Genomic DNA, 15,392 nt, shown 5'->3' with positions numbered 1-15,392 from the left:
CCCGGCGGCCCCTCTCCCCACTGGTGCAGGGACTGGGAGGCGTCTGCGGATTCTGCTGGGGATCATCCGGTTGAGGCTGGGCCCTGTCCACTGCGGCACCTAGTCTCCTCGCCCTGGTTGGGTTCCTGTTCACACAGGGTCTAGACAGAACTGGGGTGAGGATGACCGGACGGAGGCCACGTTTACCCTGAGAAGGCTTTGGTCTTTAACTTCCAGGAAAGGTTTGCACGGCTCCCTCTTCTATAGCTTTCTCTGGGATTTAGAAGAAGGGGCACCTGTAGGTCGTGCATTCCAGTCCGTAGAGACAGATGCCAGACACCTTGGATTAGGCATGGCAGAGAAGCCCTGTCCCCTGTGATGAGTCCCCACATGCCTGTGTGTTTCCACATTTTACAAAAATTTTCTCCCATTTTGTGGGTTGTAGATTCATTCTAATTACAGTGTCCTTTGCTGTGTAGAAACTCCTTAATCTGATGTAATCTTACCTGCCTATTTTGGGCATTATAGCCTGTGCTTAGGGGGTCTTGCTTTAGAAGTCTTTGCCTTCCCCAGTATATCTCCGTTTCCCCAATATTTTCCACCAGTAGTTTTATACTTTGCTTTCGTTGGTTTTGATCTTTGATCCACTTCGTTTTGATTTTTTTTAATGGTGACAGATAGGGCTTCAGATTCATCTTTCTGTAAGTTGATACCCAGTTTTTCCCGCACCATTTGCTATAGAGTTTTCTCTTTTCCCACTGAAGTGATTCTTACCCTTTTTCAAAATTAGTTGGCTGTATGTTTAGGGGTTTATTTCTAGAGTCTCTGCTCTGTTCCATTGGTCCTTATGTCTGATTTTGTGCCAATACCATGCTGTTTTAATCATCACAGCTCACATTTCCAGGATCTTACTGTCTTTTGTGACTTTAAGACTGGTTTAGGATTGGCAAAGCCCTGAGGAGTATCAGAACATGGAAAATACTTGCCAGAGACATCCCTGAGTTTGGAATTGTGTGTAAATTGGATTGGGGTCATTTGTATTTTTGTGTATCTGTGAGTACATGCTGAGTGTCTGTATAGAAGCCCACAGACTCGGTGCTTGAAATTAGAAGCATCCTGTTTTTAGGGTGCTCTACTGTTGTCTTTACTACATCTGTTTCTGTCACCCCTCACTGAGGAGAATTGGCTCTGGGTTATTGCAAAGTCTATGGGTTGAAATTGTTAGTGCTTGGCCATGGGCGACGTCCCTGAGTGCCCCAAACTTTGTCCAGAATGCCAAGGACTCAACAGAGCTTGTGTGGACACTAATATGATCCTTCTCCCCCTCTAGTTCTTGCATCAGATGTACCATTGCCCCCCGCCCCCAATTCAGTCCTTCTGAATTCAGTCCTCTTCTCACTTAAAAGAGAAAAGTGCAGTCATGTGACCACTGAATGTAAGGTTGCTCCAAACCCCAGTCACCTTTACCACACCCCATTTTATTTTCTTCTAAATACTCATAGGTACTTCATATCATCTTGGCTATTATATTCTTTATGTTATATCAGTGTATTAAAATCATTACCAGTGAGAATTCTGGAATCAAACTGTTTAGGGTTGAATCCTGGCTTTACCACTTTGCAGCTGTGTGAGCCTGGAAAATTTACATATACTCTATGTATTCCATTCTATTCTTGGTAAAGTTGGGATAATTAGAGTGCCCTCCTAAGAAAATTGTGCAGAATAAATGAACTGATAAAACTAAAACTATTAGGACAGCACTGGTCTGCAGTAATTGCCATGCAACATTAGTCTCCGTTGTGATTATTACAACACCATATCATTCATCTCAGTAGTCCTTGTGTTTTTTTTTTTTTTAAAAAAAAAAAAGCCCTGAGATGGAACCTGCAGATGGCGTAATGGCTATGTCGCTGGACTCCCATGTAGTCGACCGTGGTTCAAGTCCCAGACCCGGCAGCTTAAATTCACGCCGGGCACGTGTGTGTATGTGCCCAAGATCCTGAGAGGAGAATGGAGGAGAAGGGATTGTGGCATGGCCATCCCCCTTGGGGAGTGATTTCTCACTTTTTGTCTCTCTGTCTTTCTGGCAAGCGCACGTGCCCTATGGCAAAAACATCTAAAAAAAAAAAAAAAAAAAAAGCTCTGATAATCAAATACACACTCATTTAATGATTCATTTAATGATTCAATGAATAAGCAAATGAATGGGTGAATCTGAGTCCTCCACTAAGATGTGTGACCCAGTTCTCTTCTTTGGATCTTAATTCAGCCCCAAGCTTGATCCAAAGGAGAAACAGAAAAGATTTTAGGATATTGCTGGGGAACAGTCTCCTTTCTCAGATAATTGGTGTGCTTGGTCCATTCAGCAATAGCCTTATGCAGCAGGTGCTATGGCCTCATGCTGCCCTCTGCTGGTTGACTTGAATACAGGACCAGCAAACCCAGAGAGACTCCTATGCTAGACCAGGTATAAGTACCAGGGAAATACTTGCTTTTTTCTTCTCTTCCACCTTCTGCCAAAATTACTCATGTGCTTGCAAGGGTGGTAGACAGTGAGGTAGAGGGTGAGCGAGGAGGGCAAAGGGCAGAAACATTTAACAGACAAAAGAATATAAAGTTCTCTGTTAAAAAGAAGTTCTGTAATTACTGCTTTATAAAAATTTTTTTTTTTTTTGGAGAGGTTTCCGCTATAGGGCACGTGCGCTCGCCAGACAGACAGAGACATAGAGACAGAAAGCGAGAAATCACCCCCCAGGGGGGATGGTCACGCCGCAATCCCTTCTCCTCCATTCTCCTCTCGGGATCTTGGGCACGCACTCACACGCGCCCGGCGTGAGATTTAAGCCACCGGGTCCGAGACGCGAACCGCGGTCAACTACGTGGGAGTCCAGCGACATAGCCATTACGCTAACTGCTGGTTCCCTTAAGTTAAATACATTTATGTATTATATATATGTGTGTATATATATATATGTATGTATGAATGAATGACACCCCATATAAAAACTGAATTTAATCTTTACTTTGTAAGAACTCACAAGCATCAAAAGCAATAAAAACTCTTCTCACTTAAAAGAAAAAAGTACAGTCATGTGAGCCCTTTTCAATTTCAGATGCTCCTGCTTTTCTCCACTCTAATTTCTCCTTGTTTGCTACACCCAGGAAACGTATTGTGCCCCCACCCTGCAGGGCCAGGTCCAGAATCACACTTCCACTGGATCACTACAGGTCTCTAGTATGCTGGATCCTGGAAGTCCTCACTGTCTAGCAATTCCTTGGTACTGTTGGAATTTTCTATGTGTCTATTGTAATTCCAAACCCAGCCTGAGCTTTCAGGGGAAAACCCAGATACCATCTACACTGTTTTCTTTGACCCCTTGAAAGCTTTCTATGTTCAGGGCATTTTCAGAATCGTCCCTAGACAGGATTTTTCTATCTTGCCTGAGTCCTAGGAGCTATATTTGTGTTCTTCTCACTGGGCTCCCTCTATGGACTTTCTGGGTATTTATCTGAAGTGCAGTCACTTTTTTCTAAATGTCATCAGGGAAAGAATATGGACTTTTTTCTGAATCAAGTTCTTTAGGAGAACACTACCAAGTGTTCACTACAACTTTCGTAATGACCCCACATTGTCTCAAAAGTACAAGGGAGTTAAGGGTGGAGACCTCTAAATAAGGACACTTTAGGGCTCTACCTGGGCTCCAACTTGCATTATCTAAAGGAGCCTAGGGTGCAGAGAGAGGTCCTGAACAGACAAGGATATCCATTTGGGAGCCAACAGCCTACGGAAGGAATTTGAAGCCAAGGGACAGGATGAGCTAAACTCTGCAATCAGTGTAAGAGAGAAGAGAAAGAACAGTTGAGGCAGATGCACTTCACCTTTGATCAAGGAGAGGAAGAGAAAAAAGCAAAGAGATTCGTGAGGAGCAGCCAGAAGATAACGAGTAAAAGCAGGCCAAGAGTAGGGTCCTGAAAGGAGAGAGGAGGGAGCATTCAAAAAAGAAGAGAGTGATCAGTTGAATTCAATGCATCTGATAGTTTGAGAAGGGTTAAAAAGAAGCCATTGGATTTTGTGTTTCTAGTTGGAGGCCTATTTCCCTATTTCTTTCCTGAGAAAACTGGCTGGCCTCTTCTCTCCCTGACAGATCTTCCAGTGTGTGAAAAACAGTTGTATTTTATTCTGAGAGACATTTTCAGTAGCCACATTCTGTAGAAAAGCCCTGTCCAGCAGAGGTGGTCACCTTTTCATTATGTTGGCAGAACACAGGTCAGGTCCTTGACTTGTTGTCTGGGCTCCTGGCCAAGCACTGCTTCAACTACCCCGGGTGGCTCAGAACTCACAAACCACAAGCCGCTGCTTATTGCAATTCTGGTCATTCCACTTGCCACTGGTAAAGATCTCCACACAGTTTTCTTCCCCACCATGGTTGTTGGGCTCTCCTCTTTGCCAGTTGGAATAGACCAGGGGTTCCCCTGTGGGATAGATGAACTTTCCCTCTGTCTTGATGTCAGTCATGCTCAGGAAAGCAGATTTGTTTTGAGTGCTGACCAGCTCTCGTAAGGCGGCATTCTCAGCTGCTGAGCGTGGGGAGGCCAGCTGCCCACCAGCCTGTTCACACACTTTCTGTGCATCCTTGAAGGAGTTTTCAAAGCCTCCAGTCTTGAAGATCTTTTCTCCAATACCTCGACCATTGGGAAAGAGCTCAGCTGGGAGAGAAGAGTCAAGGTGAGGTTGTGGCAGCAACTGGCAAGAACTCAGGGACACTGAGACATTTGTTCTCTAACCTGAACCTCCCAGACCTCCCATACAGAATATGAGGGCACTGCATGGGATGCAAATGAGGCATTTCTAGAGCAGCCCCATCTCCATCATGCACCCCGTGAAATGATATGGTGGTTCCTCCATTTACTGGTGAAAGCACTAGAGCGCAGAGAGATGAAATAAAATGCCCAAAGACACAAATTATCCAATCTGCATTAAACCTTCTCTAGACTGACACAAAAACTTAGACACATTCTTTCTACCGTGGCCCATGTTGCATGCTAGAATTTGATTTTTTCAATTGCTATAGAATTGAACAATTTTCCCTGGGAAATTACCATGTAGTCCGGGCCGATTTTTGAGAGCACAGAACACACAAAGTATCAAGCCACCTGTCACCCCTGCATAACAGCATGGATATAGGGTTGTCAGAAAGGGAACTGGCTATGTGATGGGGTGAGGGAGGGGAACAGAATAGAACGGGATGCCTGAGAGGTGTGATGTCCTAATCTCTTCTCTGAATCTAGCCCATGTTGCCTTCTTGGTATGTATACTGGCATTGGCCCAGCCAGTCTGCTGTAGAGTTGCTGAGAGAGTATTAGGGTACATAGGAGGTACATGTGTAAGTATGGAACAGGGGATGAGGTTAGTGTTAGAGAGTGTCCTGGATGGGAATCAGAAGACCAGGCAATCAAACCTATCCCGGAAAATTTTCTGTGTGGGCAAGAGAATGTCATGTCACTTCTCCGAGTTTATAATTTCTTATGTCTAAAGTAGGGACTCACTTTCCATAAGTATCACCTTTGTGGCATGTCAAGTCTCTCTTTTTTCAATATTTTTTATTTCAATTTCCTTTATACATTTAATCACATATGTCACTTAGCTTGCAAAGTGAATATTCCAACATGTATTCATTTCTCACCAGTCCAGTTGAGAATACTATACATATTATCTTCAACAGATAATAACCCATTTCTTTGTCCCATAAATGCCTTGTCTCTCTGTTTTTCTCCTTGTCCAAATCTTTCTTTTTACTTCAATCCCACCCAGTGGCTTCTGGATACGTGTATTGTAAATTTGCTGCAAAGGACACTTGACTCTCAGGACTCTAGAGAAAGCTGTGCTCCTGACTTAATTGGGCTGGTCAAAGGTCATGTACAACTTGACCACAATCCTCCTCCAAGCATCTTAAACAAGAACTCAGGGAGGAAATTCTCCACAGTCTTAAGACGACACCAGAGCATCCCTTAACAGAATCAGTGCAGGGACTAGCAGTTGGCATAATGGTTATGTTGCTGGACTCCCACAACTGACCATGGTTCAAATCCTGGACCTGGCAACCTCAAATTCATGCTGGGCACATGTGGTGTATGCCCAAAATCACAAGAGGAGAATGAGGAGAAGGGACCGTGGCATGGTTATCCCCTCTGGGGAGTAATTTCTCATTTTCTATTTCTCTGTCTCTCTCCCCAGCAAGTGCATGTGCCCTATAGCAAAAGCTCTCTTTCTCTAAAAAAATTTTAAAAAATTAGTGCAAGAGTTTATATGCTATTACTTGGTTTGCATTATATGCACCTGGGTGTGGGTGCATTATGATGTCATGTATGGAGATAGATGAGGGATGAGTGGTAGTATTTAAGTGTATTCATATGTGGCATATTCATATGTACATGTTTTTTGTGTTTACATTGGTGTGCCTATAAATAAGTGACTACACATTCAAATATGTATGTTCAGAGAGTGAGTTATACCAAATATATCATAGTATGAAATGCTCAACCCTGCCCTTGGTTACTTAGGAGCTAACCCTATTTCACTGAAACAGTCCCCTTTATGCTCCACTCATTCAGAAAACTTCTTTTTTCACCTCAGTGAGATTTACCTAAAGGTTATGACAAATATCAAATATTTGCCAAAAGAGATGGACAGAGAAGGAGTAGCAGCAGTTGTTAACTGAATGGAGATTCCAAAGGGTACAGGGTGCTCAGGCATGTGTCCTGGGAGATCTCTGACACTTCAGAATTCCAGGGTTAGTCGAGAATCTACCCTATACACCCCAATAGCTACAGGCAGAGCCCAGCACTGGCGCGAGTTCAAAGGAGGCCTGCCCCCCTGTTGACTCAGAAGTATGTCTAGGATAAGATAATCAATGGCCACACAACAAGGCCAGGCCCCCACTTGCCTTTTACCCCAAGGGCAACATCCAGGACCCAAAATGCAGGAAAGCTCCTGGATTCTGTGCTGCCTTGGGTCATGTAGCAACATCTCTGGGCACTCCCATACCTGACTGCACAGAGGTAAGAAGTGCAGCCTGTGTTGGACATCTCCTTTTCTATCACAGGGACCAGCATAGGGAGGAAGGAACAAATGACTGCTAACTTTCACTGGACTCAGGGCATCAGTCTGCCTCAGGGTACAGGTGGCACTGACAGTGTTCAGGAACCTGACAGCTTCAGCCATGCTTCCATTAGCCTGGTGAACTGGAGACATAGGTCTTTTCCTCCTACTTGTTCCTTGGAGTCCTAGAGCATGTGGTATTCTTGCTATAACCCAGCTCTGGCCTCAGTCCCACAGTCTTCCCCAGTCCTATATCTAGCCATAGATGTCATCCACTTATCATTTTTTCTTTTTCCTTCTCTCTCTCTCTCTCTTTTTTGGGGGGTGAGATTTTTGCTATAGGGCACACACGATCACCAGAGAATCAGAGAAACAGAAAGTGAGAAATCACTCCCTACGGGGGATGGCCACACATTCTCCATTTGCCTCTTGGGATTTTGCACATGTGTGAACCTGGCATTAGTTCCAAACCACTGGGTCTAAGATTGAAACCATGGTTGACCATGTGGGAGTCCAGGAACAACCATTACGCCATCTGATGGTCCCCCACTCATCATTTTCGACTTAGATCCAAGATATGGCTCAACCTTAGGACCAGTCAAAGGTTGGGCCCAAGCCAAACCCAAACTAAGACCCAGGCCTAGTCTTAGGCCCATTGTTGGTGCCAGACCTAAGTTCAAATCCAGGAACTCACCTTTCTTATACTGAGTGAAGGTAGCCTGAAGGTATTGTACCTGTCTCTGTAAGGCCTCTACCTGCTGCCTCAGAGAAATGATGCCTAGAAGGGAGAGAAATGGCTAAGTGAAGAATTGTCCAGCACAGCCTATAAACAGTGGAGTCCAGGCCTCAAGACAAGACTGTTGAGTTGCAGACACATTTTGGAAATAGAGATGCGAGCCAGGATGACCCCTCAGAAACCCATCTCTGCTGACACAGATTTCCTCTGCCCTGCAGGGATTTCTATGGTTCTGCTATGGACAAACACATCTCTGAGTAAATCCTGGTATCTCAATGATATCAAATCAGATGACATTTTGACTCCAAAGTCTGGGAATGTAATGGCATCTCCATTTGGTTGGAGGGAGCAAGAATACATGTTCCTCATGTACTTTCCATCCACTGGGTTATTTGATGGTCAGAACTATCATATGAATTGAGAATGCAACTGTAGTTTTCCCAGTGGTCAGAAGAAACTGTACGGATTCCCCCTTTCTCTTCCAACTCATGACCTAAAGTGGAGTCCCAGAGCGAGGAGCTGCTGCCTTACCTGGAAGTCCACTTTCTCCCTTGGCTCCTCTTTCTCCAGGAACACCTCTGTCTCCCTTTGGCCCTGGTGGTCCCGCCACACCTGGAGTTCCCTGTTCGCCCACAGCTCCAGCAGGCCCTTGGATCAAAGAAAAACTGAGTGGGCTATGTACACATTTTTCTCTTAACTGCACATGGACTATCCTTTGACGAGCAATACACACCCTCCCCACATTCTGACTACTTCCAGAAGCAGCTACACTTTCTGTAAGCTGAGTGTCCCCATCATCCAGTAATCAACCTCTCCCATGTACAATTGTCCCCATCACCAAACAACTAACCTTCCCTGTACACAGATTATCCCCATTGCTTAGCATTACACTCTCCCTAGATATAGATAGTTCCTAGAGCTCCAGAATGTACCCTCCTTGGATATAGACTCTCCCCATCATCCAGCAATGCCAGGCTGACTTCCTGAGCTGTGTGTATGGAAGGGGTGAGCACTGATAACTCCACGTGGACACCTGAGACTGCATCCAACCCATTCCCAGCTGTTTTCCTGACTCACCTGCTGCTCCAGTACTTCCAGGGGCTCCACGCTCACCAGAGGCACCTTTCTCTCCTTGAGGGCCTGTGGGGCCTCTTAACCCTGTAGACCCCTGCATGCCTGGGGGACCTACTTCACCTAAGGAAAGAATAAAAAATGACAAATGCTACTGGGTGTGTACTTGGTGTGTGTCATTTCTTTGGGAGTTGAATTCTTTACTCACAACTCTAGAGCCAGAGAGATAACTGGGGAGGATAAGAGTGAAATACTACTAATGTGGGAATGTGGGGGAGTGGGTACCTGGCAAGACCTTCATTGATGATCTTGATGGTCTGGTCTCTTCCTGGCAATCTAAGCATGCTTCAAGTCATATCATGGACCACCCTTGTTATTGCTCTCTCTATGCCAGTCACTACCACCCACCTACCTTTAGGTCCAGCCTCTCCTCTAGGGCCTGGTTTTCCTTGAGGTCCTATGTCACCCTGCTTCCCTGAGCGGCCCTCTCTTCCAGCTGGACCGGGTGCACCTGGAAGTCCTGGAGGTCCTGGGGAAGAAGCAGCATATTTTTGCACTAAATCCCCTTGGCAGTGGGGTGCATAATGAGAGTAATAATAGAGATCAAAGAGGTCATATCATCCTACTGTCCAACAGTGGGCCTAGTCCATCCTGAAATAACCCAGCACCAACTTTAGAATGAACTCCATCCTGGGGATGGCTCTGTGCGTGCCTACTGGCATATCCTAGTGGCAGCAATACCACCTGGAAATATATGAATCCCATGCCCAGTATCATACCACGTGGTCCAGAGTCTCCCTTTGGTCCACGTTCTCCAGCAGAACCATTGTCTCCTTTGGGCCCAACTGGGCCAGCTGGCCCAGGAATTCCTGCACATCCTGATGATTCTGGCAGACCTGTAGCAGCAGAAGAAATTGGTATAATCATGGTCCAGGCTCATGAGGGGTCAGCTGCATTGCATGTAGAATGAACATTCCTCAGTCACACACCCTGGTCCAGTGGTGATCCAGGAAATGGGTTTGAGATCCCGTGTTACAGGTGAGAAAATAGCCTTTCCCAGTTGGAGGTGGATTTAAGCCAAGACCTTTCTGACTTTCTATACAGAGTCCCCCCCAATACACACACACACACACACACACACACACACACACACTGCCCTAAGACCAAAGTATTGACAGCAGGCAATCTGTCCACGTTTCCCTGTGGTCATGGACTTGTTAATTTCTCCTTATGTATCTCAGGAAAACTAACCATTGCTCATTTATTTGTTTACTAAAAACTCATATGTACAGTATCTACTTAATGGTTAACACTAGGTGAGATGCAGATATTAGCGTAAAGTCCTGGCCTGCAAGGGATTTGTAATGAACTATGAAACAGGATAACAAGTGAGGAAAACAAGTGGGCCTAGTCCATCCTGAAATAACCCAGCACCAACTTTAGAATGAACTCCATCCTGGGGATGGCTCTGTGCGTGCCTACTGGCATATCCTAGTGGCAGCAATACCACCTGGAAATATATGAATCCCATGCCCAGTATCATACCACGTGGTCCAGAGTCTCCCTTTGGTCCACGTTCTCCAGCAGAACCATTGTCTCCTTTGGGCCCAACTGGGCCAGCTGGCCCAGGAATTCCTGCACATCCTGATGATTCTGGCAGACCTGTAGCAGCAGAAGAAATTGGTATAATCATGGTCCAGGCTCATGAGGGGTCAGCTGCATTGCATGTAGAATGAACATTCCTCAGTCACACACCCTGGTCCAGTGGTGATCCAGGAAATGGGTTTGAGATCCCGTGTTACAGGTGAGAAAATAGCCTTTCCCAGTTGGAGGTGGATTTAAGCCAAGACCTTTCTGACTTTCTATACAGAGTCCCCCCCAATACACACACACACACACACACACACACACACACACACTGCCCTAAGACCAAAGTATTGACAGCAGGCAATCTGTCCACGTTTCCCTGTGGTCATGGACTTGTTAATTTCTCCTTATGTATCTCAGGAAAACTAACCATTGCTCATTTATTTGTTTACTAAAAACTCATATGTACAGTATCTACTTAATGGTTAACACTAGGTGAGATGCAGATATTAGCGTAAAGTCCTGGCCTGCAAGGGATTTGTAATGAACTATGAAACAGGATAACAAGTGAGGAAAACAATTATGAAATGCTTATTCCAGGGCCCCCAGGCCTCCCACCCCAGCTCACACACATACTCAGAGATGTCCTCCTGAAGGAGGAAGTAGGACTTGAGGGACAAGGAGAATACAGAGGGACTTACAGGGGGGAAATGACATTTCAGTCTTGGAAATCATGGTCTCATGGCAACAGAGACCAGGCTCTTCAGGGGCCAGAGTGTGGTTGTGGTGGGGTGACTTTGAATTTACTTTGTGGATGGAAGATTCTGTACTGGGCACTTGTCCTACTGTCCATTACCATCTTTACTATAATTAAATGAAATCATAGAGGGTTATTGAATAGACCCTACATCCTATATCCAACTGTGCACTATGCTAGGTTCAGAAACGACCTGAACCCAGGTTGAGCCTTCCTGGGGCTCTACCCTGGCTAACCAGATGAGCCAAAGGAAAAAAGTCAGTCTCTAGAAGGGAGGCTTAGAGGTTGCCAGTCCTTGCTATATATACCATAGAGATCACAAAAGCAGCAAGGTGGATGAGGAGGCTACCTTCTCACCAGCAGCACCCATGGCTTCCAAAGTGCTAATTTTTCATTTTAGTATCTCTAAAGACCTAGTCCTGCACCATGGTGCTATGTGAAGAAAGGTTTATGGACCAGAATTTTGACCAGATTTGAATGTATTAGCATTCATCTGCTCCTAACATCTTCTATTCATTCATTCATTCATCCCATGAATATTTACTGAGATTCTATTACAAAACAAGCACTACTGGAGATATAGTAGTGAACAAAAGAGAAGAAGAAGACAAAGAAAAACAAACAAGCAAACAACAACAAAACTCTTCCTTGTGGAGCTCAAAGCTATTTCATAAGAACAGATAGTAAAAAGTAAAATGTATAGCCAATGACAGGGCCAGCAGGTAGCATAGTGGTTAAGGAGCTGAACTCCCACATAGTCGACTACAGTTCAAATCCCAGACCCAGAAGTTTGAAACTCATACCAGATGCATATATGTGCATGCCCAGAATCCCAAGAGGAGAATGGAGGAGAAGGGATTGTAGCCAGCCATTCCTCCTGGAGAGTGATTTCTTGTTTCCTGTCTCTCTTTCTCTCTGGTGAGCATGCATGCTCTATAGCAAAAACCTCTCTCTTAAAAAAATTACAACAGATACTGTATTAGGTAATTAGTATCACAGGAAAAAATTACAGCATAAAGGGTTTAGGGGGTGGTAGTATCTGTTTTAGGTAGGGTGGTTGGGAAATGCTTCACTGAGAAGGTTGTCTGCAAGTAAAGCCCTGAAGGAGATGAAGAGCAAACTACAGGGATGTCTGTGAGAAGAACAAAGGACATGGGCTGAGTATGGTTAAGGACCAGCAAGAAGCTAGTATGGTTGGAGCTGAGTGAGAGTGGAGGAGTAGAAGGCACAGAGATCAGAGGAACAGCATGGGTGGAAAGTGGTTATATAGAACCTTGTAGGCTGCTGCGAGGTGTATGGTTTTACTCCATGAGAGATGGGCATCCCTGGAGGGACTCCTCACTAAGTCTTTCTGGGTGGGAATGCTGGAGGTGCTGAGTAGTAAGGCAGTTGCTCCCCAAAGGCAGGGTGTGAATCTTATTTGCGTTCCATGATCTGATTTGTGTGGGGCATCACCGTAGTGATCCCAGATCCACCCTTTCCCCCTATAAATGGGTTTCATCTCTCAGGCCTAAAATAGTTCTTTCCAGCAGGTACTCGGGCTTATGTGTTTTAAAATCTGCTCTAGCAGTTGTCACAAGTGCAGATCGATCTTGGTCCCACCTGGGTCCCAAGTGCAGACATTGAGTCAGAATCATGAAGATGCTTCAAGCTCCACAAAACATTTTTAGAACTGTCATGGTCAAGTGATTTGAGTGACTGGAATTGTAAACCCAAGGTGAAGCCTTATCCTCTGCCCAACAGCAAACTGTATTTTGTCCAAGTGCTATCCCAAAGCCAGATTTAGAATGTACATAGGTACCTGTGCAGGAAAATTAGATCCAGGACACACACTAGGAGACAAGCCCTTTGGGCCACTGTGGGAACACTCACTTCCACCATGAGATTCAATTTAGTGTCCCCTTGGGAGTCAAAGAGAACTAGAAACATCTGCAAGAGAGCTGGTTTGTTGAATCTCTTCTCTCTGAGTCCATCCCTAGATGGCCTCACCCAAGCTTCTTCCCATCCACATTGGGAGCCAGTTTTTGTCTGTAGGAGATAGATGCTTTCCACTTACCCCAAAAGGTCTAGGGGTGTTATTTTTTTTTCAGCTTTTTCTACCTCAACAAAATGAAAACTCCAGAAAGGTAAAACTATGTTATCCCTCTGAAGCTTTATCTCAGTGCCTTGGTCCCTTAGTTTATGTTGTTGGTTCACTAAATTCTCTTTTCTTTCCAATAAAAGCCAAATCATCCTTCCACCCCTGAGGGTGGCCAGTATTTCCATGAAAATTTCTTTATTCATAAGTACCTCTGGTAAGCTCAGAATTTATCTATTTGTTACAGTAGTAAGATGAAACTTGGTCCTGAAGACACAATAAAAAAATAAATCTTTACACTCAATTATTTGTTACTGGGTGGTAGATATTATTCTCATTTACAACAAAATACCTTACTCGGTGACTGTGAGTAGCTTGTCCTGGGGGTCCTAGCTGTGGACATGGAGCTGGAGCTAGAAGTCAAGCTCAGATGCGTCTACTACAGAAGCCCAAGACCTGTTCACCTCCCACCATGGTTATTTAGCTTCTCTGCATCACAGTTTTCTTACCTGTTAAAGGAGATTAATTATTATGGGACCAGCAGTTAGTGTAATGGCTATGTCGCTGGACTCCCACGTAGTCGACCGTGGTTCTCGTCCTGGACCCGGTGGCTTAAAACTCACGCCAGGTGCGTGTGCGTGCGTGCCCAAGATCCCGAGAGGAGAATGGAGGAGAAGGGATTGTGGCGTGACCATCCCCCCGGGGGGGTGATTTCTCACTTTCTGTCTCTCTGTCTCTCTCTGTCTGTCTGGCTAGTGCATGCGCCCTGTAGCGAACACCTCTCCAAAAGAAAAAAAAAGGGAGATTAATTATGTCCCTTGTAGGACTTTTGGGAGAATTACATGAACTATGCAAGTTACTTCTCAAGCATAGGGCTACACAAAGAAATGCAAACTCTTCCCCTACAATGTATTAGGGCAAGCCACTTTGATTATGCCTAAGTATGGTATCAGAGACCTTATCTTTTCCCACCTTCATACAGTAGATTTTTACTAAATATTAAAAATACTTAACACCTTATATAGGCACCATGTATTCATAATGAACAACTGCTAACTGCTGTAACAGGGATTTAGAGGACCTAAAATATCAGTAATTTACCGAGTATTTGATTGTTCTTGGGGGGAGGAGGAAATTGAGGATCTTAAAGGAGAAGTCAGGGCAGCTGAGTGATGGAGGTAAACACTGTGGCTCAAGATAGCCATCCATTTTTCAGATAGTAGAGCAGTGAGAGGAAGAAACCCATCTCTCAGGCTTGCATAATCTAGAGTTGCTGAGTTTGTTACAATTCCAGTGATCAACTCTCCCCACCATGACGTGTCTGTAGTCCCAGCTCTACCTGGATCACCCTGTTCATTCTAGGAGCCCTCTTTTCTGTTTTGTCTATTACCTTCAATCGGGTCATTCTTCACGGAGCCACACATGACCAGGGTGCAGCCATTGATGACTGTATTCTGGGAACAGGTCTTCACTTCTTCTTCCAGGTACCCCAGGGGCTGTGTGAGCAGGATCAGCACGGAGAGGAGGAGGAGCATCGTGACCTGGAGAGATGAACAGAAAAAGAAAGGACATATTCTTGTTTCTAGGATATGAGACAGGACTTAGCCTAAATCCTGACGGTTGGGAAAAGCCCCCCTCCCTACCGCCTGTTCTTTGCTCTGTGGTGCACATCAGTAGAACATCAAAAGAAGTTTAGAGACAAGATAGGCACATGGTCTGGCCTTGGTAGGCATGAATTATCTAGCTGGAACTCGGACAGAGATGGGCAAAATCGTTCACCTATTCTTAAGTACCCCCACGTCGTCCCTTTGGTGCCTTCCCTTGGGCACCACCATTGGCACTGTGGCTAGGATGTAGCATTCTTTTGAAGGCCATCTGTCCCATAAGGAAGGATTCACTGAATGCCTCTGGGCAGGACCCTTGTACTGCCTTGACCACCTTCTCCCTGTCTGTACCATTGAGGCTATTGGCTTAATTCAGATAGGCAAACCTTTCCCTCTGCCTTGAATGAACTAGAATTGGAAGCCTACAGTAATGGCCTGAAAATGAGCTAGAGTTCTGGATGGTAGCTGTCCCAAACATAGGC

At 45.1% G+C, this 15,392-nt stretch overlaps 1 protein-coding gene across 1 annotated transcript; it reads right to left on the bottom strand.

Moving 5' to 3' along the window:
- Window positions 1-4,309: 4,309 nt before the first annotated feature.
- LOC102482272 (pulmonary surfactant-associated protein D-like) lies at window positions 4,310-14,841 on the bottom strand. The gene is given in 7 exon segments (XM_014590272.1): window positions 4,310-4,686; window positions 7,773-7,856; window positions 8,346-8,462; window positions 8,892-9,008; window positions 9,298-9,414; window positions 10,431-10,547; window positions 14,646-14,841. Coding segments are annotated over 7 exon segments (1,125 nt in total).
- Window positions 14,842-15,392: the final 551 nt, after the last annotated feature.

This window comes from Tupaia chinensis, unplaced genomic scaffold, assembly GCF_000334495.1.
Source record: "Tupaia chinensis unplaced genomic scaffold, TupChi_1.0 Scaffold000424_1, whole genome shotgun sequence".
NCBI lineage: Eukaryota > Metazoa > Chordata > Mammalia > Scandentia > Tupaiidae > Tupaia > Tupaia belangeri.
The sequence above is the reverse complement of the archived record's forward strand: the minus strand, read 5'-3'. Positions and strand labels throughout refer to the sequence as shown.